This window comes from Chanodichthys erythropterus, chromosome 9 (genome assembly GCF_024489055.1).
Source record: "Chanodichthys erythropterus isolate Z2021 chromosome 9, ASM2448905v1, whole genome shotgun sequence".
Taxonomy (NCBI): domain Eukaryota; kingdom Metazoa; phylum Chordata; class Actinopteri; order Cypriniformes; family Xenocyprididae; genus Chanodichthys; species Chanodichthys erythropterus.
In genome coordinates this window covers 33,545,278-33,572,380 of record NC_090229.1, presented here as the reverse complement: position 1 = coordinate 33,572,380, position 27,103 = coordinate 33,545,278, and the positions used below count along the sequence as shown (strand labels likewise).

Here is a 27,103-nt window from a genome sequence, read left to right as displayed (position 1 = left end):
AATATCTTCAATTGTGTTCAGAAGATGAATGAAGGTCTTACGGGTGTGGAATGACATGAGGGTGAGTAATTAATGACATTATTTTCAGCTTTAGGTGAACTAACCCTTGATAGCTATTGGAGAAAAATCCAATATTTGTCACTAGATGGCAGCATCTACATTCATAGAAGTTCTGAGGAGTTTACAGTTTACTGTAGGCTTTTCTGCAAGGGTAAAGACTAGTGAGAATGCCATTCGTTTATTTTGAAAACAAGACAAAAACAGTGGTAATTAAATGGCGAATATAGATAATATTAGCCTAACTTTACAACTTTTTAAAGAGGTCTCAAAATATGTTGGCTACACTACTGTTCAGGATTCAATTTTTTATTTTTTTTTGCAATAGCCTACATTTAGCTTATAAAGATTTCGGATCATGTAACAGTACATAACTATCGTTTTTAAATATACAAAATAGAAAATTATTTTAAAAAACAATAAAATTGTAGTAAAGTATTTTAACTATTTTGATAAATGCTACATTTGACTAAAGAATTGATTGAGTCTTAGTAATTCCTCAGACAGACTAGATAGATAGATAGATAGATAGATAGATAGATAGATAGATAGATAGATAGATAGATAGATAGATAGATAGATAGATAGATAGATAGACAAACCGTGATCACATTCCACAATAGCCACACTAAACACTTTATACAGTAGCCTGCCCTTACACACAACACAAGTATTTTCAATACCTAAACACATTCACAAATCAATTTTGAGTACGTTAGGGGGTGTAATGCACAAAGAGACTGCAGCTGACTGTTTTTGTGATGAGAGTATAAGGTACAGTGAACAGGGGGTGGTCCTCATAAACTACAGTTAAACACTTGTCCTGTAGGTGTAGCCCGTCTGGTTAGACGTTCTTACGGGCAACTTCTTGTGGAGTTGTTGCCAGCACAGAGATCTGCAGGCCAAAAACCAGACCTTAGAGACGAGCGAAAAGAAGTTACGTTATATTCAAGGAAACTTCAGCGGACATATGAGAGTATTCGCGTGAATCCACGCACGAGACGTTACAGCCGCCGACATGTTCACGCGCGGATCAAAGAAGCGACGCTCCAATCGCTCGGTAAGTTGCTCTCATGTCGTGGCATCCTGCTTTTAACACAATCTAAAGGCATTTTATCCTTTTCTACAGTCTGTCCTCGGGTATTTGAATGAACGCAGCGTGGTTTGACGTTTAAAGGTCATTTTAAACCTATGTTGATGGTCGAAAGTTGCTTTTGTGTCTTGCACTTATTTTACCTGAGGAGACTGTTTTTCATCGCAAGTTTAAGACATGGAGTTAACATATTATAACGTACACTCCTGTATTTATTTTTAATTGTATCAGCAGTAAGTTTTGGTTAGTTATCAATCATTATTTTGCCCCTAATCATTAATGAGGCATTTTTCGTGATCTTGTTAACTATTGTATTGAGGAGGCGTGGCTTATTTGTGTCTACGTCACCGTTACCTGTGCAGGTGACGCCATCGGTTGAGGATACCATTTCATAATTATAAATAAATAAATAAATGAGATGTTTTAGTACGGCAGTTAAGTAATTCAATTTGAATTTACTCAAATAATGTGCGTTTAAGTTTGTCTAAAATAAAATAAGGTCAAATTGCAAAATCTACAAGAATCAAACAAATTAATTTAGATTTAGAGTTTTTTTATTTGCCATTCTACAGTTTTAAGAATATTACAAAACGTTAGTCATGAAGATCTGCATCAGTTAGCATCCTATCTGAATGCTTCATATTACGATTTATTGTGTTTTCCTTCCTGAAGGTAGTGCTTTACGTTGAGGAAATGTTCCTCAAATGTCTGGAAAGGGAAGACAGGGAGATAAGTGGACGAAAAGTAAACACAACCTAAAAACATCAGGACATGCTTAGACCCATTTTCATTGAAGATGCTAATTGGATTAGAATATTTTGAATGGATTAGAACAGGAAACTCTTTGTTTCCTGAAGCTGCTCTCTGTTATGTGTGGATTCAAATGTGTACCAGATGATCTTAAGGGTCAAATAAATCTTCTAGTTATGTATATTAAAATGAAATGAACGGAGATAATCTGATATTGTTCTATTAATTTTGACGAGGACTCACAAGCAAGTATCTTTTCATACAGACCCTTGACCATTTGACAGTCAGCCAGTGTTTTTTCACTTGTAAGTGCTATAGTTATTATTCAGAATGTCCTTCTCAGGACAGACCACCGAATGCACACTGATCTGAGCATGAGGAAACAATGATGGTGGGCCTCATAAAACTTTTAAAAGTTTTTTTTGAGCTTTTGACCTCTTGTAACTGTTGTCATGGTCACAATCGAGAGGAAATTTCCCCTGAGGGTGTGGACAGGAAGACACCCAGAGGGCATCCTGTCTCACCGTTAGAGACGGGACACAAAGGTGACTCAGTTTTCTACATAAAACTTTCAGGTCATAGTATGTTTCTCTGCATTTACTGTATACGTCATGATTTCTTTTGAATTATGCTTTTTTCACATTATCTTTTCTCTGCAAACATCTGCACAGTAATCTGCACAATAATAACCACTGAGAGATAACTAACTCTGTTAAAATGATCACTGGCTATTAGGTCATTGTTTTGTCTTCAGGAAAGTAGTTTTTTGTACTTTTGTTGCTTTCCGTCCATTCCATTCTTCCCTTACTTGCATTTTTATTTACATTTTGTTCTGCACAAGTTCAAAGAAGTTAAACTTATTATATATACCTGTAGAAGTTAAACTTAGAAAACATATTTCTAGACGTTTTTTTTTTTTTCATTTCACTGACCTGCGTCTCACATTTTTAAAGGGTTAGTTCACCCAAAAATGAAAATTCTGTCATTTATTACTCACCCTCATATCATTCCACACCCATAAGACCTTCGTTCAGCTTCAGAACACAAATTAAGATATTTTTTGATGAAATCCAAGAGGTTTTTTTTTTTTATCTTCCATTGAAAGCAACAAAATTACCACATTCAATGTCCAATAAAGTAGTAAAAACCGTTAAAATAGTCAATGTGACTACAGTGGTTTAAACAAGCTGTGCGTTCACACCGCCGCCAGCGAGAGCGTCAAAATTCGCCTTGGCTGTCCTGCCAACAACACTGTACTGTGCATTCAAACCGCTGCCAACAGGAGGGTTAAAGTAAATGACAAGTTGTGTCAACCAATTGGAATCCTCTCAAGTGAGGACCTCTACACTGGTTGCTGCTGAACCACGTCATAGCTCATTACCATAAAGTTGACCTGACTTCAACTCTCCTCGATGCTCTCACCGCCCAAGACGCGCCGCTCGTGTGAACACACGATTAATGTTATGAGGAGAATACTTTTTGTGCGCAAAAACAAAAATAACTTTATTGAAGTTTTTCCGCTTCCTTTCAGTCTGTTAAAGCTGTAAAGCAAATGCAGTTATTTGCGGAATTATTATCGTTACATGGGTTGTGTATCGGCATGACTCCTCAATGAGGATGAATCTAATGTTGTCAGTCTTGGAAGTATGACCAGAACAATTATTTTCACTGGAAAATGTCATCTGAACAAGTAACATGTCTGCTACTTTTGTTCTGACCAACTGAGAAAAAAAAGCATTAGCCTACTATAAATAGCGCTGCCATTGGTGATTAATGCTGCGTTCCAGGCAACCCGTAACCCGTGTTTTTCCAACCTTCTACCCGTGAAAGTGCACTGGAACGGCAGTCAAACCTGTGACTTCCCAACCGTGAACTCGTACTAGATCGATCGATGTACTCCCAGTTACGGGTTCTGACGTCACATGAAACAACAATGCGGTGTTTATGCAAGTGCACGGTAAAATAACGTAAAATATAACAGCTTCTCTTGCCTTAAGCGCCATTTTCCTCATCCGTTTCCCTCAAATAAGCAAGGAGTAAGCACCTTTGGCGATAGAAAAAATTGAGCATAAGCCCCGTACGGTCCGCCATGCTGGTTTGTTTACACTCAGTGAGTTGCCTGGAAGTCATGAGTCGTGATTTGTCTTGACTTACGGGCTCAAGAACCTGCCTGGTACGCAGCATAAATCTAACGAGTGTTTAACTCGGATCACGTCAAACCATGCAAATTATTAGTATTGTTATCATTTGTTCTCAAATTGTTAATGTTAACAACATTAGCATGGCGTGACTAGGTTTATTTAGTGTGTATTAGCGTTACCTGTAGATTTCTGTAGTCACTCCGCAGTCCGAACACTTTTGCTTTTGACTACAGGTGAATCTCCAGTTGTCATTGATGATTGTCTTTTGGATCTTTCTGGATTACAATCCGACATCAAAATGATAACTTTAATTATTGCAGCTGCTGTGAAAAAACGCTATAAATGATCCGCTACAAGCAGTATCCTCACATGATATAGCTACTAGCTAGGACTCCTTCCTTTCTGTTTACAAATGGGATGTAATACAAAATATAAAAACAGTTGTGGATCACACAGGTAAAGCACACAGTATTAAGAATCAAGGGTTCAAACTTTTGAGTGGGTCGTTTTTATAAATTCAGCTATTTTTTGTCTTGTGGACCATATGTAAATATTTTTTATATAAAATATCTTACTCAGGACATTACTAAATAAAAAAAATAACATGCATATTGTATGATCTCTCTTATTTTGTTAAAATTATTCACATTTTCACAGATTCTGCAAGGGGTTCACAAACTTTCAAGCAGCACTGTATATATATATATATATATTATATATATATATATGAAGACTTCAGATGCAAAAACCTCTAAGTGCCGTCTGAAATTTTCTTCTAAAATAAGCATTTTTATCAAGCTCGTTTGTTTATGTTCAGTTATTTCACTTTAATGGCAATTAATAGGTCCTTTTCATTGCCATTAAAGTGGAATTACTGAACCTAAACATATGAGCTTGATAAAAATGCTTATTTTAGAAGAAAATTTCAGATGGCACTTTGATGCTTTTGCATCTGAAGTCTTCATATGTATATATGTGTGTGTGTGTTTCAAACCCACTTTTATTGTATATGCAGCCTTCAGTTTTTTCAGTTCATAATAGTACATCCATGAATCAAATCCATGAACTTTACCAGCTTTGGACCTGAATGGCAGGTTTTTCTGTCTATAAATACTCCAGTTTGATGCCAGATGTCAATTTGTGAACATGGCAATTTAGTTCTCAGAACTCTTGGCCTATCTACAGTTTTGTCTGTACAAGGCAACACAGAAAAAACGTTTGTGAGATTTTTTTCCTCATACTTCCCCCTTTCCTTCTCTCCTATTCATTCTTTGAAACAGGCTAATGCAATTAACTATTCAGCGAAGAAAAAACACTCAAAGATCCTGTCCACTCTCTCTCTCCCCCTCTCTCTCAGCAGTGAATAGCAATGCTCTGGTCTCGGTTCAGTGAAGTGTTGGAGTTCACTGATCTTACAGGCAGTGTTTGTTTTAGCACGCGTGTTTCCATAGATCTCTCGTTCCTGGCGACAAGAGGCCGCCGTCCGGCTGCAGTTTCTCCCTCGCGCTCGCTCATCCTGACTGGACTTTTTACAAATGTGCTTTCATAGTACACAAAGCTTGTTAGTGTTTCTTGTCTGCATTAATCTTGTCTTAAGAAATTCAAATTATATTTAACAAAAGTGTATTGTTGCATTTCATTGTCATGATTCACAAACTTGTTTTGTCAAATTATTTTGTACTAACCCACGTGTGCAACAGATCTTGCTTGTAATTACGAATACAAATTGTACCATGGTAAAGTGATGGTATGCTTTATTTAATATAAACAATTTGTAATACATGACATCTTTAAAAGTTTCTCTTGATATATAAAATACTAATTTCTGTCCTTATGTAGCCTATCTGAAGAGCAAAAAGCAGCTAGCATGCTATGTTTCTGATAAATTTTTTTGTTTTTTGTTTTCAAAGTGATTCAGACACTTTCACACACTTTTTCCTAGGTTCCCTTTCAGTGTTTGTGAGAGAGCCAACCAAGTGTTTCAGTTTTATGGCAGTTGTTTTGCTGTATATAGGCACGTCAAAGATTTCAAACACCCTAATCACGTCACTTGTAGGTTTTGAAGAACAAGTTCTAAGTTTTATTGCTTTATTTGTTCCCACAAACAAGCAGAAGACCTTGAGGCTAAACTAAGCCTGAACTGGAGTTGAACAGTGTATAAATCTACTTATGCTGCATTTCAGCATTTTAGTACTGTGTGTTTTGTTGGAGAAATTATTGTTGGACTCTAGGCCCAGATTAAGAACCCATAGAGCCCTGGGGCTAAAGCAAACACAAGGACCCCTTCATAGTAGCCTATCTTGGTGCCACAACATTTTCTACCGCAGGAATAATTAGTATTTAAAAACAAATCAAATCTCCAACATACATACGAAGAGTATGCATACTCATTTATTTATTACTTAATTAATTAATCCATTCATTACTATCCCAGGCTACAACACATTAAAAGCATAATTTATACCAGATATGAGGTCAAAGCAAGCATGTTTTCCAGAAACAGCAACAACTTTTGTGCATATGACTGCCTTAAGGGGTTTACTTTAAATCATTTTATCATTAGAATGTCTTCTTTCTGTCCCTAGAAGAGGAGAATCATCAGGACTGGACTGTGACTAAAATTCAGCCCATCTGGCCTATGCGTTCCTCTGTAAATGTTTTGCTGAGGTTAGGGCCTTTAAATTGGAATAAATAAATTAATGACAGAAACCAATTATAATAGATATTTTTGAAAACGGCAATGAGTTTAACAATATTATTGCATTATATCTAGGGCTTGACATTAACACCCGCAAAATGTGGGTGTATTTCAGCAGTGATTTTTCGATACATATCTGTACTGAAATATCCGAAACGCTTCCAATATTTATTTTCCGCCGAATAGATACACGATACCAGCTGCGCTTTCTCTCTCTCTCATCTCTCCAACAGCGAGCTGACAAACAAACCCACCTCCTCTCACTCACTCACTCATTTCATTTGCTTCTGATGAATATTTTGGTGTTACAAGGCTTGAATTGCCATGTGGGATTGCGTGTACTACGCATAATTTTTCTAATTTCCGCAGATTTTGTTTTCACAACCAAAGTGCGCACACATAAAGCCGCCTCTCAGTACAAAATTAGGTTAGTTTTCGCTGCGTATTGTGTATTAACAGTCAAATACACACAAAATAATGTCAAAATGCTGGTCTTGGCCAGTATTCATGTAAACACAGTTATGTTTTAAATGAACATAAACAGTTGAAAAAGAAATAGCATTTGTTACAGAATAATGGATCTGTGCTTCAGGTCTTAAAGTGACAGCAGCCTAATATACCTGCTGCCAAATTATGAGATAATATTAAAAATATCTATATGGCAGGTTTTCTCCATGGTCTCAATGTCAAAATTGTGGCCAGTGAAAATGCTGAGTGGCTAGTAACTTTGGAAAACCACTAGCCACAGTGGTTGGTGAGCAAAAAAGTTAAAGGGTTCACCCAAAAATGAAAATACTATCAATGATTACTCATCCTCATGTTGTTCCATACCCATAATACTTTCGCTCATCTTCGGTACACAAATGAAGATATTTTTAATGAAATCCGAGAGCTTTCTGTCTCTCCATATAGATTCAATGCAACTACCACTTTCAAGCCCCATAAAGGTAGAAAAGACATCATTAAAGTAATCCATGTGACTCCAGTGGTTTAACATCAATTTTATGAAGCGACACGAGTGCTTTGTTTGCGCAAAAAAAACCCATAATTTACCACTTTATTTAAGAGAATATTGATCTGCGACGCGCATTCACGAGAGCATCACAATGCATGTGCTTTGGATATTATTTTCTAAATAAAGTAAGTATGGTTTTTGCGCAAACAAAGCACTCACTTCGCTTCATAAACCACATGGAGTACTTTAATGATAATAATTTACTTTCCTACCTTTCTGGACCTTGAAAGTGGTAGTTGCGTTGGATCTCTATGGATAGACAGAAAGCTCTCAGATTTCATCAAAAATATCTTAATTTGTGTTCTGAAGATGAACAAAGGTCTTACAGGTGTGGAACAACATAAGCAATGACCAATTTATGCAGAAATCCTGGTAAATCCATACATTCTTTTAAATAGGAGGTTATAAATTAAGAAGTAAGTAATATCTAAAATGTCTATAATTTTCTCTCCCAGACAGAGGACGAGGATCCGGACAGGGGGCAGCCATGTATGCGCTGTGGAGAACAGTGTCCTGGCTTCCGCATGCACGGATGGAGGTAAGACTGCGGTGCTAAAACAGTTCCATTGAGGAAAAATGTAGGACATCGCAAAAGATTTGTCAACACAGAAAACACTTCACTGGATCGGATTTCTTTTCATCTTTTGAAAGTGTGGTTTATGTCATCTGCATGTGGTGGGCGCCTGTCAGAGAAGATGAAGATGAATGAACACCTCTGATTGGCCATTGTGTTCGACGCGCTCAACAGATATGACTGTGATTGACTACAGTTATCAGCGCTTCAAAAAACTGTAAATTTGACGCAGCCATCTATTAGCAGATCCATGTATCAGCGGATATATTAGAGATCCCATGTGTATCTGTGAAAGCACTCTGAAGAGTGTCAGAGATGTCTTTTTACAACATGTTTTTGAAGAGTTGATCATTGTAGCCAATCTGTTGAGCGCATGAACACAGTGGCCAATCAGAGGCGTTTAAGAATCCGCTCAAAGTTTCAGTAGCGACTTGGTACCAAAGAGGATACTTATGACAACCCTACTCTAGCCACTAGGCCACGGATCTGACCCTTGACTTGCTTTTGAAGGACATTCGTCTCAGCCCTGACAATGTGCAGACGGAAACATAACATCCTCAGACATAACATCTTGGATTATTGTTTTAGTTATGCGTTTGTTTTGAAATTAAGTTCCTCAAGGAAAAGGAAAGCATTGAAGACGGTGCTGATTAACTGCGGTCTGTCAAGATAAGATATGCGTGTGCGTTGTGTGAGACCTGGGATTCTTGTGTGTAACACGAGACGTCTAATCATATTTCCAGAGCAGGTAATGAGAGCCGCACAGTGTTTACACGAACCACACTTCACTGTACGCCATTAGACAAGCCATCAGCTAAAGAACGATGAGCTGTAGTGTAGCTGTACTGTGTGTTTGCGTTCTCTGCTTTCACTGTTCTCTGCAAAATTCTTGATTTTTACTTCTGCCAACAAGTTTATGAGGCAGCCAACATTATCCACACTTCAGATAAGACCCATAAGTTTTAGTCCCATCAACCAGTAGATGCAACATTTCTGAAGTCATGCCACTAGCACACTGAAATGTAGATTTGGAAATATTTATGTATTTCAGAGCTGGTTCAGAGCTGTAGATTATGTTTCCATCAGATTAATTTTAGATGTCAGATATAAGAATCCAAAGGGCAGTTTGTGACGTTAATACATGCCAGCTGTTGATTTTTTTTCTTTTTTTCTGTCTTCTTAAAAAAGCCCCATTACAAATAGACCATATGTCTGCTGTAGTTTAGCTGTGATGTCTCTCTTTTTCAGAAAGCAGTAGAACTGACTGATTGATAGATTGATCAGTCACATGTCAATTACTTCTTGTTGTGCACCATTTTACCACTGTAAAAATCCCTAAAGAATTGTCCAAATAGTGCTTTGGACAGACATTTAAAATGATCAAGAACTCTCATGAGATGAAGGCTGTAGTCATGGTCTCTAAAAAAAAATCGGTTTTATTCTATTCTTATTGATCACATAACCAATCGAATACCAGATGCTTTGTCTCATTAACCCCCCCTATTATATTGAATGTAGCATAAGTAGGTGGCAAATACACAGCTTTTGCTTTTGAGTGATGCAACATCCACACCAGTAGGTGCCAGTATGCAGTCCAATCCAGCACAACATAAGTATAACAAAACATTACTTGCATATCTTTAATATATATTTAACTGAAAGTACAAAAGTTTGTCCTCACGGTCAGGTCACATTTGGACCATGTGTTCAAACACACACACACATATACATACTCACATGCTTCAGAAACACTTACCTTCTGCTGCCAGTGGGTGTGTGAAGAAGCCAGACAATGACCTGGAACAAATGCTAAAGGACATGAGGCATTCCAGTGAGTTCAAAGGTGAATGGTGTGTGTGTGTGTGTGTGTGTGTGTGTGTGTGTGTGTGTGTGTGTGTGTGTGTGTGTGTGTGTGTGTGTGTGTGTGTGTGTGTGTGTGTGTGTGTGTGTGTGTGTCTGTGTGTCTGTCTGTGTCTGTGTGTCTGTGTGTCTGTGTGTGTGTGTGTGTGTGTGTGTGTGTGTGATTTATGAGGACACAAATTTGTATAATGACGGGTATTACACTGGTATTACAACGTAAATGTGAAATATGAGGACATTTCATGAGTCCTCATATTTAAAATAGCTTTAAAAACATACTAAACAAATATTTTATTAAAAATGTAAAAATGCAGAATGTTTTCTGTGATGGGTAGGTTTAGGTAGTGTAGGGGGATAGAATATACAGTTTGTACAGGATATAAAACCATTAAGCTTATGGAATGTCCTCATTTGATAGCTAAACAAACCTGTGTGTGTTGCATAGCTATACAATGGGGTAAAAATTGTCTTAAGAAGTTAGATAAAACCTTCAAAGTTAAAAATGATTCTTAATAAAGTTAATAATATTGGCGGTAGGGTTAAGGTTTGAAGCAGTGTTCTTATTATTAACTAAAATTATTTAAAATTGTTTTTGGCAATTGAAATAAATCTGAAATAAAAAGAATGAAAAAGCTTAAATTAGAAATGTTGAAATAAACATGTTTAAGTTGTACTAAAACTAAAATAAAAATAAATTAAAGTAAAATAGAAATGGTTATACAAACAAAAAGACAAAAGTAGAATATCAAACCTAATAAACTAAAATGAAAATGAAAAGTAAAAAACATAAAAATAAAAGATAATTAAAATATAATAAAATAAAATGTAATACTAAAATTTCACTGGTTTGAAGTGGCATTAGTCTGATGTCATTATATTTCCATAAAAATTGCAGAAGTCTATGGTATGTCCTCATTTAATAAAGGTTTGCATGTATAAAAACCCATGAAAACTTGATGTAGCTTGTGCAAAAAATATCAACAACAGATCTAGTAACAGTCTTTTGAGGGTTGTATCATTCAGATGCACAAAATAGATTTTTGCAGGAATGCCTAATGAAAATATAATTTCAGACATAATTTGGTTGTGCATCAGTGTTGAACTACTAAAGTAATTTGGGTTTGAAATTCAGATTTATTTTTTGTATAAAACTGTGAGGCAGTTTCTTTAATATGTTAATTATTCTTTTTAACTCATACAATATCATTCTGCAGTTTCGTGTTTCTCACACACACATACATCAATTTCCTTCCATCAATTTCCAAATAATTACTGACCCCTATATATATATATATATATATATATATATATATATATATATATATATATATATATATATATATATATATATATACACACACACATACACACAGTTCGATCATGAAACTCTAGATGGAGCAGGCTGATGGGTCCTTAACGCAAGCTGATGATAATTACAGCATTAACTAATTTTTTTTGCTTTATTTGTAATAATTTGTACTACCTTTGCATATAGGCCTATATACAATCAAATAAATACATCAAATAAAATGGTATTTCTATAGAGCAGCATGCCTGACATTAGGCCTCTTTTTAGGAGATGTATCAGGGACCTTATACTGCTAGGTAAATGAATGTTCTGTTCTCACCTTTAAATTAGTGGGACAGCACAAGCTTTTGGCATTGTTGGTCTCTTTAAGTCCCCTGTGTGTCTAAATTAACAGAGCAGAAAGTAACCATAAATCTTCTTACTGCGCTCTTCACTCTCACGCCTGCGCTTCTGTCCAGAGTCATACATCAACGTCAGTCCAAATCTAATCTGTTGCCCATTCTTCAACTTGAGCACTATTCATATGCTATAATCCAATCCAGAGCACAGAAACAATCACATCTAGATCTGCTCATCATTTTAATCTGACAAGGTGTTGCTTTAATCCAGTGGTTCTCAAACTTTTTAGCGTGGAGTACCCCCTGAAGGGATTCCCATCCTTCTGCGTACCCCCTTCTCTTCCACTTCAACTGCAGTCACACCTTTTCCATTAAGGGACAATATTTGCTCCCTAAATTGATTTTCCAGTGCATATTTTTACGTTTATGAATTATGAACGTATATACAATGATGGTAAAACAAAGTGATACTTTTAAATATTAAACTAAAACTGCCAGTAGGTGGCAGCAAGTCACTGTTTTATGAGTGAGTCATCGAGTCATTCATTCAGTAACGAAGCAAGTGGCTTTGAATGAATCATTGAATCATTGACTCTCACGATTCGTTCAAAGCCGCATTCGTGTGTTATAGTTCTGCTCTGGTTTTATTTAGAACTATTTTTTCGTTGAAAAATAGAGTAAATACAATACTGACAGTACTGTGTTTAAAATGTACGTTTTGTTTTGACCTGTTGTATAATAATGCACGTTTGCAGTCATGTGGCTATTTGGGTACAATTGCATTCTTCCTCGTTATCAACATTAAATATAAGAACTCACACAAGGTATGTTTTTGTATCGAAGAAAGTTTGAGTCTTAAATTGATATAAATCCACTATCTGTGTCTATTAGGGGTGTGACGAGACGGGTATCTGACGAGACGAGACAATATTTTTACACACTATTTTTAAGAAATCCTCAATGGCGAAATACATATTCTGCAGGTGTATTTGAAATGTTTTAACTAATCATCTTATAATGAATGTCATTCAGTTCTACTTTCTGAGTATGAATTATCATATGCAGTAAAAGACAACAATACAGAGCTAAGAGATGGTTAAAACTACACTGCCCAGCCTAAAATAGCTTTCATATTGAGAGATATTTGCATTCATCAGAGAGCCGCTTTGAAAATGCGGGGTATTGAAATCGCGTTTGAATGCACGCGCGTTTACTTTCACTTTCAGCGATCGCGCATACTCTTTAAATATGGAGCGGCGGCGACCGTTATCCAACTTAATTAAATGTTTTTTCTATTTAACACAAAGCAAAAGGACAATGGAAGCGTAATGTAAACGTAGCGGTGGCATATTCTTTCCTAATCATCCTAACCACTCTGTCATGGCAACATCACAAGACTACTTTTCGCCTCGACGAGAAATTTCGTCACACTTTAGTCTTGCGAGATCTCGTGACACGAGATCTCGTCACACCCCTAGTGTCTATTTGTTCTTCATTAGCGCGATTTAAGGCAGCAGATTCGGCACGCAATCTATCATATGCATGCTGCTTGTGTGGATACAGTCATTTTAGACTGCAAAACATGAGGTAAAACATTTTGCCAGTTAGAAATACATGCTCAGTTAAATTAACTACTCCGCATTTTGTTCGCGTACCCCCTTTTGTCACATCACGTACCACAGTTTGAAAAACACTGCTTTAATCTATGTATTCAGATTGTGCTCAACAAGCGTTGTGTAAAAATTCAATGTTCGTCGCAGTGACATTATCGTAAGTCACTGTAACTTTACTTTTTCTCAGATTCTACCCATTCTGCCTCGTTTCTTCACAGACTCTTTTCCCCTGTCCACCCGTCTGGCCCCCTATTTTGTGTCCTAATCCCTCCTGTCCAACTAATAAGATTAGTCCTTTCAGGTCCTTCTGCTGCCAAGACTGCAGGAATAGAGCCATCAGACTCCCACTCTTACCCTCCGCTCTGCATTTCCCTCTTCTGTCTCAGTGCTTCTTATTTTAGTCATTGACTTGCTCTCTTTCACTCATTCTCATTTCCCTTCATTATGTCACACTCTTTTAATCTATCTTCAGGTTCAGATCAGTATTTGGAAGTAACTAAAAGTAGCAATACTACTGTTGTGGCAAAAAATCAACCCGACTCTACGACTCTAAGAGACAAACATGTCCAATTGTCTTTAAAGGTTTTATTTCTTGCAAGAAAGGTCAGACAGATCATACAGGAACAGAAGTAGCTGCAGAGTGTAAGACCAAGAACGAAAGCTTCCCCTCACTTTTATATCTCTAACCTCCAAGGCCGAAGCATCTGTCCTTTTACCATATTAGGAACATATCTTAGTGGCTGTAACTTTCCACACATTGTTAGCACAGACATGTTTTTAACATACATCTTGCATGTCCCCATACCATATCTTGCTCATTCTATTTCTAACATCTATGTTAAACATTACCACTTAAGCCAACATCATACCATGTTCCATAAGCATCATATTTCACAAGAATACAGGTAAAAATCATATGAAAAATTAAAATTTCCACAACACTGTATTAGCAACATTTAGCATTAGTGTTTCCAGTAACTACTTTGTGAGCTTATTCAATTTTAATTTCCAGAGTGATTTTATTTATAATAACCGTTTAAAAGTTTAAGGGTGGTAAGATTTGTTACATTTTTTTGGAAGAAGTCTCTTTTGCTCACTGAATTTATTTGATGAAAAATACAGTTAAAACAGTAATACTGTAAAATATTATTACAATTTGAAATAACTGTTTTCTATTTTAATATATTTTCAAATGTAATTTATTCGTATGATTTTCAGCATCATTACTCATCTTCAGTGTCACATGATAATAGTATCATAATAATATCATAATCAATGATAGCTTTAAATAAGTTTTTGTTGAATATTTTTGTGGAAACTGTGGTACATTTGGTCAGTATTGTTTGATGAATAGAAAGTACAAAGGAACAGAATTATTTTAGAGATAGAAAAATATGTTGAAATAAAATGCTGCTGTTCATTATGTTTTTGATTTAGTTATAAATTAGGGTGTATTTAGTTGTTACATTTATGTATTTTGTTTTATATATATTTATGTGGTGGTCACTTTAAAGGATTAGTTCACTTTCAAATGAAAATTTGAGGAAAGTGTAAATTGGTGTCACGTCAGTTAAGCTTTTTCCGTAAGTTGAATAGGGAAGACATAGGACGTAGCGTACACTTTTTGAACTGTGAGAGTTTTAAACTTTCTTCCTAAGTTGAATACAGAAAGCGGCCTGGTGGAAGATAGATATTTTACTTCATAACTTGTTAAATATGGATAAACGCATTGTTTTGCTTCAGAAGGCCTTTATTATCCCCCTGGAGCCGTGTGGAGTACGTTTATGATGGATGGATGTGGATGGAAGCACTTTCTGATCTCGCTCACTGCCATTATAAAGCTCAGATGTGTCAGGACATTTATTAATATATCTCTGATTGTATTCATTAGAAAGAAGAAAGTCATATACACTTAGGATGGCTTGAGATTGAGTAAAGCTTGGGCTAATTTTCATTTGAAAGTGAACTAATCCTTTAATGCAAACAGACAGTTGAATCATTGAAATAACTAATTGTAATAAACTAGCACTAGCCCTAAAGGGTGGCTTGACTGTAGTTGAACTACTTTTAATGACTAATAGCTTGTAACTCGGCAAAGTACAGTTTCAAAGTAGCACCTCAACACAAATATTCATGTATAAAATCTGATGTTCAAGGTTTTATCAATTCACAAGTACACATGCACACACATTCAGCCCTTCAGGCAAAACACAACACTCACTGGATGACAGTATAACATTGCATGCGGACAAGAAATGCATTTCTGAATCAACAGAGATGCATGTTTTTGACATGAGCACCAGAGGCGATCTCGCCTTGTTTTGAGTAGTATTTATTTATATATAGCAGACCGTAGCGTTAGATAGGATTCATTTTAGCAAACTGGTTTGTTTGAAGGGTTTGTTTCACTGATGTGGTAGAAGGGATCACTCAATGTGTGGTGAACTTCTCTTATTCAGCTGTTTTATAAAAGTTATATGTTATGTTTGGCATTGTTTGACTTCAGCATGTCAGCTACCTAAAGGTCACATTTATAGTTGTTTGGCAAATTTTCACAGGCTAAAACCAGTCATTTTAATAGTTATTGGAACAATCGTGAACTTCACGTAAGGGCAAATGATTTCCTCATGCTGATTTTGCAGTGGGTTCAAGTTGGTGATGCAAATTCGCTTGGTTTGAATGACTTCTGTGCGAGCTGTGCTTCATACATTGCTACAATGGACTTTTTTTCTTGCAAAACTTTGCTAATGTTACCGCACCTTAAGAGTGTTTCTCATAAAGTTCTATCATCTGGTAATGTGATAATCTGTTATCTGGTAAGTATCAGTTCTGTCAAAATAAAAGTCCCACGTCCAACACTTATTAGCCAATCAAAAAAAATTATCAGCGTTGACAATATATTGGTCAACCACTAATACTAATAATGTATTTCTGTGTATTATGTACAATGTTTTAGTTTTAGTATTGTGTTCAATATGGGGATATAAAAAAAAAAATTTATAAATAAATAAAATGTAAGTGCTACAATCTGTGATTTATCAGCAGCTGTGGATGGTAGAGGAAAAAAAGTAAATTTCCCACCCTGAATTTATTAGCATGAACTAAAATGACCTAAACGTCTTTATTGCATTACTTACAGGGCCAAATTTAATTTAAAAACACACCAAAAACTCCATATTTATGTGACTTAATTAGGTCTGAATTAGCTAGAAGGTGATTTTGCCTGCCAGGATGATCAAATGCCTGTGAATGATAGATTGGTCCCAGAATCCTTGCCAGCTGAGCACAAGCAGACAGCCAGAGCACCGGAGAGAACGTTGATCTTGTCATGCGTGTCTGTTGTAGTACAAATTAAGATGTTGTCCAAGGCAGTTGTCATGGAGGTTGTCCAGCTCTTGTGAGAATTTGATTGAGTTACCAGTGAGCTCCTGGCCGTGATAAGAGAGTCTGGCAGGATATGGTAGTTGAATTACCAGTGGAGAGCCAGGCAGTTATTACTCAACCGCTAATTGCTGCCACCATGAAACCCACACCAAAAGTGTCCATCTGTTCTTAAAAACGTATCCCTCGATTACTCACTTTTACAATTGCAACTCTTTAGCACAGCACTATGGAAGCTTGTTTCCACCACGGAATAAATAAAAAAGGTAATTGCACATTTTTATCACAATTCTAACTGTTTCTCACAATTGGGAGTTTATATCTCACAATTCTGAGAAAAACAGGATTGTGATAAAGAGCTACAATTACCTTTTTTATTTTTTAGTCCGTGGTGAAAACACATGCAAATAGAAAAAAACACCAGCAAACTAAGAAAACATCTCCCAACTCCCAACCCAACTAAATACAGAAACGTGCTGCAAATGCTCCCAAAGCGACCAAATACAGAAATGCACTGCAAATACTCCCAATGCAACCAAATACAGAAACGCGCTGCAAATACTCCCAAAGCAACCAAATACAGAAATGCGCTGCAAATACTCCCAATGCATCCAAATACAGAAATGCGCTGCAAATGCTCCCAAAGCAACCAAATACAGAAACGCGCTGCAAATGCTCCCAATGCAACCAAATACAGAAATGCGCTGCAAATGCTCCCAATGCAACCAAATACAGAAACGCGCTGCAAATGCTCCCAACGCAACCAAATACAGAAACGCGCTGCAAATGCTCCCAACGCAACCAAATACAGAAACGCGCTGCAAATGCTCCCAACGCAACCAAATACAGAAACGCGCTGCAAATGCTCCCAACGCAACCAAATACAGAAATGCGCTGCAAATGCTCCCAACGCAACCAAATACAGAAATTCGCTGCAAATGCTCCCAACGCAACCAAATACAGAAACGCGCTGCAAATGCTCCCAACGCAACAAAATACAGAAACGCGCTGCAAATGCTCCCAATGCAACCAAATACAGAAACACGCTGCCAACACTCCCAATGCAACCAAATACAGAAACACGCTGCTAATACTCCCAACGCAACTAAATACAGAAACGTCAGTGGTATAAGAGAGAGAGAGAGCTTTTTTGTGGTTTCTGTGTTTAGTTCCTGTTTACTTTAGTTGCTATAGTTTCTAATTATCTCCCTTTTAGTTCACCTGTGTCTTGTTAACCGCTTGCCAACGTGGGCAGTTGTTGTTGCAGTCTTGGGGAAATTGTTGTTCCATTTCATTTTCATCTGTGAAACAGCGGCCTGGGCCCATGTCACCACCTTGTGGACAAACTAGTAAGTGCAAAAAAAATCTGCACAGGCTACAGAGTACTTCCCATTAGAAAAACGTACTGCAGGCATGTACAGTACGCTCATACTATGCTGATAACACAATTTGTCACATGTACTGTACGTATACCCAAGTGTACACATATAAATGATGTATACTTTGTTCTTAAAATGCAAAATCTGTTTATAAATTGTCTGGCTTGTTTCGACTAGACTGGGACCACATCAAAGATTCAAAGATTGACAAGAATGAAGCTGACAGAGGCCTTGTTAAAACATTACAGTTGACATTACGTTTATTTTTCAATTGATTGACAAACTTAAAACACACTCCCCATGTTGTTTGGGTTTGAAAGCAGTCTCTTAGATGAGTGGTTGATGTAGTAAATCAAACAAGATTTTTACACTTTCTGAATAAAATGTGAATAATATCTGCAACAATATTGGTGTTGGCCTGGCTATAGTATTTACTTAGGTGTGTCGTTTCCATGGGGTAGTTAGTGTGTTTTGGGTGGTTTATAGGGTGTTACTAAACTCCTCAATAAGCTACATTATTTGAGGTATCATAAATAGCACAAAAAGAGTGGCCTTGTCCAAAACGAGTGTAACAGTAAGAATGTGAAATATTAATACTTGCTTTAGCAAACACCTGTAAACACCTGACTTTTTTTTTCCTGGTCATTATTGTTATTTTGTTTACACAATAAACTGTATTTAATTTAATTTCTTTTTAATTCATAGTAAACTACTGCATCTTCTGTCACAGGAAGGAAAGACTAAGAACATTATTTGACATATTATTCAATATATTTTACAAGTATAAGGGTTATTATAGTTAACTAAACCTAAAACCAAAGAAATCTTCATTATTTGAAATAAATGAACTGAAATTAAAAAGTAAATATATATAAAATGTAAACTTATTTTATTTAATCTAGTTTCTAAGCTTTACCTTAACCTGAGGTATTAAAATAACATAAATAAAAACTTAGACATTTAAAAGTGAAAACTAAAAGACATAAACACAAAAAAAATAAAAAATCTAAAACTAAAAATCAAATCTAATTAAATTTTAAACAAAAACTATAGTACCTCAATGATAAGTGTGTCAAACCCTGAAATATGCTGAATTTTGCTCTTTCGTATCTTTTTGTACTTGAACTGTCAAAAAACGTCTGCTTTGGTGAGCAAAGTACAGTTGGGTGAACATAAACAGTTTGGGGAATATAAGATGTATATCAGCGTATAGGATCTGTGTATTGTTAGAGAAATGCTTTATGCATTACAATTTAACTAAATTAGATTTTAGTCGACTAAATCTACTGTAGATTTAGTCGACTAAAATGTTATGATATTTAGTCGACTAAAACTAGACTAAAACTAAATGGCATTTTAGTCAAAAGACTATGACTAAAACTAAATCAAAATTTGCTGTCAAAATTAACACTGTTATTAAAGTTCTAAAGCTGTTTAATTAATCATTTTTAGTCATTTTAGGGTTTATGGCATTTTGTTGTCATGGCAATGGAGGTTTTGGATGTAACTTTAAAGGTTAAGTGAATTTTTCACATGAAAAGCATAGTTTGTAGTTTATGCATACAGTTTACATCTCTCTACTATTGAGTATTTTAATGTTTATGAATCGGCCTTACTGTAAACTAGATTTTTGCTTGTTTATAAAGTGGAAATTAATTTTTGTGGTAATCACTTACATGATGTCCAGTGAGCTTAAAGGTGCCATAGAACGTCTTTTTAAAAGATGTAATATAAGTCTAAGGTGTCCCCTGAATGTGTATGTGAAGTTTCAGCTCAAAATACCCCATATATTTTTTTAAATTCATTTTATTTTTAACTGATGAGTGGATGACTGCGCCGATTCAGGCTGTGCAGCCCCTTTAAATTCTCATGCTCCCCGCCCCCGAAGCTTGCTCTTGCCTTAAACAGCATAAACAAAGTTCATACTAATATAACCCTCAAAATGGATCTTTACAAAGTGTTCGTCATGCAGCATGTCTAATCGCATAAGTATGGTATTTATTTGGATGTTTACATTTGATTCTGAATGAGTTTTATCGTATGCTTCGTGGCTAAAGCTAACATTACACACTGTTAGAGAGATTTATAAAGAATGAAGTTGTGTTCATGAATTATACAGACTGCAAGTGTTTAATAATGAAAATAGCGACGGCTCTTGGCTCTGTGAATACAGTAAGAAACTATGGTAACTTTAACCACATTTAACAGTACATCAGCAACATGCTAACAAAACATTTAGAAAGACAATTTACAAATATTACTAAAAATATCATGTTATCATGGATCATGTCAGTTATTATTGCTCCACCTGCCATTTTTCGCTATTGTCCTTGCTTGCAGCCATACTGGCTGCCCTTGTGTAATGCCTTGAACATGGGCTGGCATATGCAAATATTGAGGGCGTACATATTAATGATCCCGACTGTTACGTAACAGTCGGTGTTATGTTGAGATTCGCCTGTTCTTCAGAGGTCTTTTAAACAAATGAGATTTACACAAGAAGGAGGAAACAATGGTGTTTGAGACTCTCTGTATGTCATTTCTATGTACTGAACTCTTGTTATTCAACTATGCCAAGGTAAATTCAATTTTTAATTCTAGGGCACCTTTAACTTGTATTAAACCCAGAATATTTCTTTATGATAAAAGCATAAAAAAGATGCAGCTTCATACTGTACATCCTTACTCTGACATGAGCTGTTATAGATGAGAACATGTTTGAAAAAAGAAATCTGAAACATGTTCTTGCTGAGGGAGGGGCTGTGAAGGGAGCACCTATTGTTTGGGCTCAGTGTTGGCTTCAGCGGCCTGAGGGGGAAGAGTCAAGCAATAGAGGCAGAGAACGAGAGACGACTGTCATTTGACTCGGCTCAAGCGGGATGACGTTTTGTTCACTACGAGGTCATTGAAGAATGGCTAACTTTCTTAAACCACCTTAGCTTTGAACAATTCTACATATTACAACTCTTGAAAAACGGATTTTGCACAGTCAGGACTACACTGTGATCAAGGTAATATACTCAACGCTGGGTACTGATCACTTAATGTTCGGTTACCTATGATCTTGTGAAGTGTATCAATTTAGTTTTGTGTTTGAACTAGTCTGACAGGAAGTTTGTTCAGAATGACAATCATAACGGCAATAGCAGTGATGATGATGATGTGTGTTAGCGTTAGTTTGGCAAAAGTGTGATTATGTGCTTGTGCCCCCAGTTACATGATTATTGTATTGCGGTTTAAAAAAAAAAAAACGTCTAAAAGTGTCGGATCATCGTCAGGTAAAAGATTAAAATGGAGTCAATGTTTAATTATACTTAAAGAGATTTGTCAGTGTATCTGTACATGATTTGTAATCTTAATAAATATACAACATTATTACTGTGCAGCATTGGTTTTATTCCTTAACCTTAATTCCTTAAAAGTCTTATAGTCTTAATATAATCTAATTCTCAATATTTGTGTGGTTAGGGTTTTATTTGTTCAATCAGAGGAATCAAACGGCTGTTGTACCCTATATTCAAATTTTTCAATGCAAAATCTAAAATAACAATGTGTTTACAAATATTTAATGTGTTAAAAAAGCATGCAATTACACAGTTTGTCACTAAATGAACACAGAGAAGAATTATATGGTAAGACTTTACAATGAACATTACTTCCACAGCATTTACTAATACATTTTTAAGATCAAATAGTGTGAATCAGCTTTTTGAAATAAAATTTAAAAAATCATGACAATATTCACAACATTGGTTAATTTGGTATAAACAACCAAATACAATCGAATATATTGCACGTTTTCAAATATTGCTCAGTGCGAATGTGCTGATAAAGACGACATTCAGCCATTTGAATGATGCTGGACTTCATTCAAATCAGTGTGAGTTGAGAGACTGCATGCCTATCATTTTTGATTTATTATTGACCGTACTGCACTATATTACAGATGGTTTCTGTGTAAATACGTGCATAGGATGAATTAATGGATAAGCAGCTGTGTGTGACATCATCATGTGCAGTCATACCATCTGCACATGCAGCGTGTCTTGAGGTCACATCTGGCAGCAGATTGCATGTTGATCTTGGGTCAGAATGGCTTTTTCCAGCAGAGCTTAACCAGCATGGGTGAACCTGCTGACCAGTGCTTATGCCCGAGCCGTAACGTTTTCACACTGTATTTGTAGTGGGTTAATCTTTGTTTGTCCCTTCTGGGAACAATAGGACAAAATATCCCATTTATGTAAGCCCTCCTGTAAGCTCTCATTCAGAGATTTGTGGAGTCATATGAATATTATTTATTATTCTGGAAGATTTGTGATGCATTTAGTGGTTTTTGGCATAAATGCACCTTTTTACCAACTTTTGCTTTAGATTAGATTCAACTTCAATTAAAAATTTCTTGATATTACAGTGGCCATATTTTATACTTTTACAAGAGTCTTGAATTTTTTTCTTTCTCAAAGTTGAACTTTTTTATATTTTCATTTTTTTTTAAAACATATGTACATTTATAACACTATACTTAGTATTTTATTACCTTTGCATCAAATTACAATCACTCTCTATTTTTTTCCTCTTTTTGAAAGTTGTGAAAACACTATTATGGAGTTTTTCTTTTGCTATTTGAGCAAATGGAAGCACAAAAAATATATTTAATGTATTCTCTCATTCACCGCTATAGAATTTTACCCAACTATGACGACTTCCGCTTCTGAGAAACCCGGAAATGTGAAAAGGGTCTATTAAGTATCAAAGTATCAATTTGTTACAAAAAACAGAACGGAAGAGTATATCAAAACAAATTTATACTTTTATTCTTCAAGGACACATTAAATTAATCACATGTGACAGTAAGGACTTTTACATTGTTTCAAAAAAAAAAAAATCTGTTTTCATTCAGTGTTGTTCTTTTAAACTTTCTATTCATCAAATAATCCTGAAAAAAGTATAGTGGTTTCCACAAAAATATTAAGAAGCACAATGTTGATGATAATAATGATAATAAGAAATGTTTCTTGATCAGAAAATCAGTGAATTTCTGAAGGATCATTTGACTGAAGACTGGAGCAATGATGCTGAAAATTCAGCTTTGATCACAGGAAATAAATTACATTTTAAAATTAGTTAAAAAATCATAACTTTTTAAAATGTCAAGTTAATGTTATTGCTTGTCATGTCACACACCGCAGCGCTGTATGACTGATGATCTGCTTTTATTACAGTTTTCCTTTTTTATTCAAAATATTCACTAATTTGTTAACTATAACATGACATATCTGATATTCCGATTGTCAAATATGTGAAAGTGGATGTGTTTTGCTGTTTAAACAACTTTATAATGATTGCATTAGTTGAGGTATACAATTTTAGGGGCGTCGCCATGTTAGTTTGTGCCACAGGTTCTGTTGGATTCACAACATCTTATATGTATTTAAACATCTGAAACCTAAAATAAACATTATGTGGTTGAAAACACTGCATATTTGTGATATATGAAAAGTGCTGCGCGCATCCATCTCTGGTTTAGAGATGGACGCGCACATTTTAATTTGGCAATAGGCCTATTTACTGTTTGTAAACATTCGGGATGCGTGCGCATTATGGTTGCAGAAAACCCGGGAGTGATAACCAGTACGACTAGAGAGTTACGAAGAAGCGGTTCAAAGTAGTTAAGATTTAGAAACATTATAGAATATTTTGATTTGTTATTTTTTTAAAATGTTGTCGGCATATCACAGCAGCTTCACCGAGTCTTCAGCTTACCGAGTGGGATCATAGAGTGGGATACAGCTTACGGATCCGTTTGCCATAGCACCTTGTCAGTGGTTAAATGACGAAACGAAATGGCCAAGCATCCAGTGGCCAGAGATATATATTTACCTGATTGACACCTCAAGTGTATAGCCTATACTCAGGAGAAGCTAAAAGCGTATAAGTCTCTTGACGCGTGCAACTTTGTTTTTTGTTTTGTTTTTGTTTGTCACGAATTAAAAGAATAAAAAGTTAATTTCGAGTTTATATCTCACAATTCTGACTTTTATTTCTCGCAAATCTGAGTTTATATCTCACATTTCTTACAAAGAAAAACAATTGTGAGATATACTCGTTATTCTGTCTTTTCTGAATTGCAATTTATCCCGCAATTCTGACTTTTTCCCCCTCAGAATTGTGAAATAAACTCACAATTGCGAGTAATAAAGTCCGAACTGGGAGTAATAAACACGCAAATGCAAGAAAAAAGTCAGAATTGTGAAACTAAAATTGTATAGACTGTTTAAAAGTTATCTATGTGAAATGTTATTGGTTTAAAAATTATTTCAATGCTGTAACTGCTATGTATGTATGCCCTCTGAACTGTATATGTGTATATTATGTAGACTTACTGTTTACATCAAATTCCTGCTTTAAATAGTAGACTAATCCTTGCAGGTGTCATCAGTCCAGTCTGTGAAACGTCTCCGTTTAGCTTCAATGGTTTTCTTTAAAAATGAATATTTTGAATATATGAATATCTATATTTTTTGCATTCCGATTCCAACATCCAGAGGCACAACAAAACATTTTTCTCTTACTCTGTGGATTTTGCACATTTTTCTCCAATTGCTACCACAATTTTTCTGCAACCACTATGCGCGCGCAGCTGCAAGTGACGTCATTGTGACGTCGGCTCCAAAGTGGTCTATAGATCACGTGATGCACTGCACTGAACGTTCTAATCACACCGGTGTGATCGTACGCGTCAAAGGGATAAAGTAATAAAGTAAAATAATGAATAATAATTATATAATAACGAAAAATGTAAATACACCCCCCCCACACCCCCGACGATATCATCGTCCATCACGATGTTTTACTGTAAACATCGTCAACTGCCAATTTAGGGGACATCGCCCAACCCTAGTGTCCATCATTTTGCGAGCAACTGGTGATAAAATTGTCACGTCACAATATTGAAAATATTTCCATTTTAAACCATGAAGGCAAGCTAGTGGATATCACACAAACAATGTGCAAACTTTACGTGAGATTTATGCGGGCGAAGAAGTCTCACACTCCAGTCAATTATTCACTACAGAAATGTAGCGGCTCCTGGCCATGAATATAGTTACGGCAGATATGTGTGTGTGTGTGTATATATATATATTACAGTCCCTTATGCACTAAGGCTTTATTTATTTGATAAAAAATTCAATATATATATTGAATTGTGCTCAATATTATTCATACCCTTGGTAAATATGACCAAAGAAGGCTGTGAAAATAAATCTGCATCGTTAATACTTTTGATCTTTTATTTAAAAAATCTACAAAAATCCAACCTTTCATTGGAGAATAATAATTTTAAATGGGGGGGAAATCTCATTATGAGAGAAATGTTTTTCTCTAATACACATTGCTCACAATTAATCATACCCTTTTATTCAATCATTTTTGCAACCTCCTTTTCCCAAGATAACAGCTCTGAGTCGTCTTCTATAATGCCTGATGAGTTGAGAAAACCTGACAAGAGATCAGAGACCATTCCTTCATGCAAAATCTCTCCAGATCCTTCAGATTCCCTTTTTTAAATAAAAGATCAAAAGTATTAACGATGCAGACATGCAGACACATAAATATATATTAGGGCTGTCAAATCGATTAATCGCCTCTAACATAAAAGTTTGTGTTTACATAATATGTGTATGTGTGTGTGTATATATGTGTATACACAGAGACACACACATACATACATATAATATATATAATATAATATATAAATATAATATTATATATACACATATATTATGTGTAAACAAACTTTTATATTAGATGCAATTAATCACAATTATTCTATTTGGCAGCATATATATGTGTATATGTATATACACATATATATGCTGCCAACATAATACACATTTAAAATTGCTTTATTAGCATGACTGTAAATAATACAATATTTCCAAAGCTTGGAATACATACATATATAAAATAATAATAAAAATGTTAAAATAATAGAAGAAAATATTATAACATAACTTAAACTTAAATAAACTAACAAATTAGAACATGTCTGAACATGTGTATCTATAGGAATACAAAAAAGTTCAGCTGAGGACATGGAGTGGCAGCTTATCCGGAGAAGAAGGGATTGATTGAATGGAGTGGTGAATAGGTGGAGGAAGAGAGTAAAATCAGTGAAAAGCAGCTTTTGTCTTCCATCTGTGCTTGTGAGCGTTCATTCTGCCCCGTCACCAAAACCCGTCTGAGGTGTTATACAATGGCGAGAAATACACACAGACATACAGATATAGTGAATTTTTTTTTGTTTGTTTGTTTTAGTATGCACTCATCTGCTTTCTTCTTCTCTATTTGACATTGTAGCTGTAGCTGTCCATTAAAATGAACTGATGTCTGACATTAAGAGAACAGCAGCGTTTATCCCATAACTCTACTGAGAAGGATTAAACCCCCATCCCTTCCACATGCACACACGGATCGCCACAATATTCGCATTTCACCTCCGTGTGGACATGAAGACCGGGCTTTGACCTCATTTTCAGCATGAAAACTGAGATCAGGGCTGATCACACAAGTGGTGTGATATCATCAGTGCCGCCCAATGAGCGGACCTTCAGACTGAGACGCGCGTCCGCCGCTCATCAGTCTCTAGCAGCGCTCAGTCGGAGTAGGATGTTTGTTTTGTTGTGTTGTTGTGGGTCAGAGACAGGACAGAGGATTAGAAAAAAGTGTGTCGCACCTGGACTGATTCTTGAACTGTATTCAGTACGTATTTGTTCTTTTAATCTGATGTTTTAGAGATTATTGTTGATTTATTAAAGCAGTGAGGCTGTGCTATATTGTCTACTGACTTACTGCATAATAAAAATAATAATAAAACATTACAGAAAATAATTA

General features: G+C 35.7%; 1 protein-coding gene across 4 annotated transcripts in view; it reads left to right on the top strand.

Moving 5' to 3' along the window:
- Positions 1–966: 966 nt before the first annotated feature.
- The window catches only part of prickle3 (prickle homolog 3), a 52,312-nt gene continuing 26,175 nt past the window's right edge, over positions 967–27,103 (top strand). Inside the window, exons 1-2 of one of the 4 annotated variants that reach the window (XM_067395395.1) lie at positions 967–1,117; positions 8,210–8,292. In XM_067395395.1, the coding sequence (XP_067251496.1) occupies positions 1,076–1,117; positions 8,210–8,292 (125 nt within the window). In that variant the 5' untranslated portion in view covers positions 967–1,075. Of the gene's footprint in view, positions 1,118–6,676; positions 6,709–8,209; positions 8,293–20,921; positions 21,220–26,569; positions 26,972–27,103 lie in introns of those variants that run through there. The other 3 variants (XM_067395396.1, XM_067395397.1, XM_067395398.1) reach the window with 3 other exon arrangements.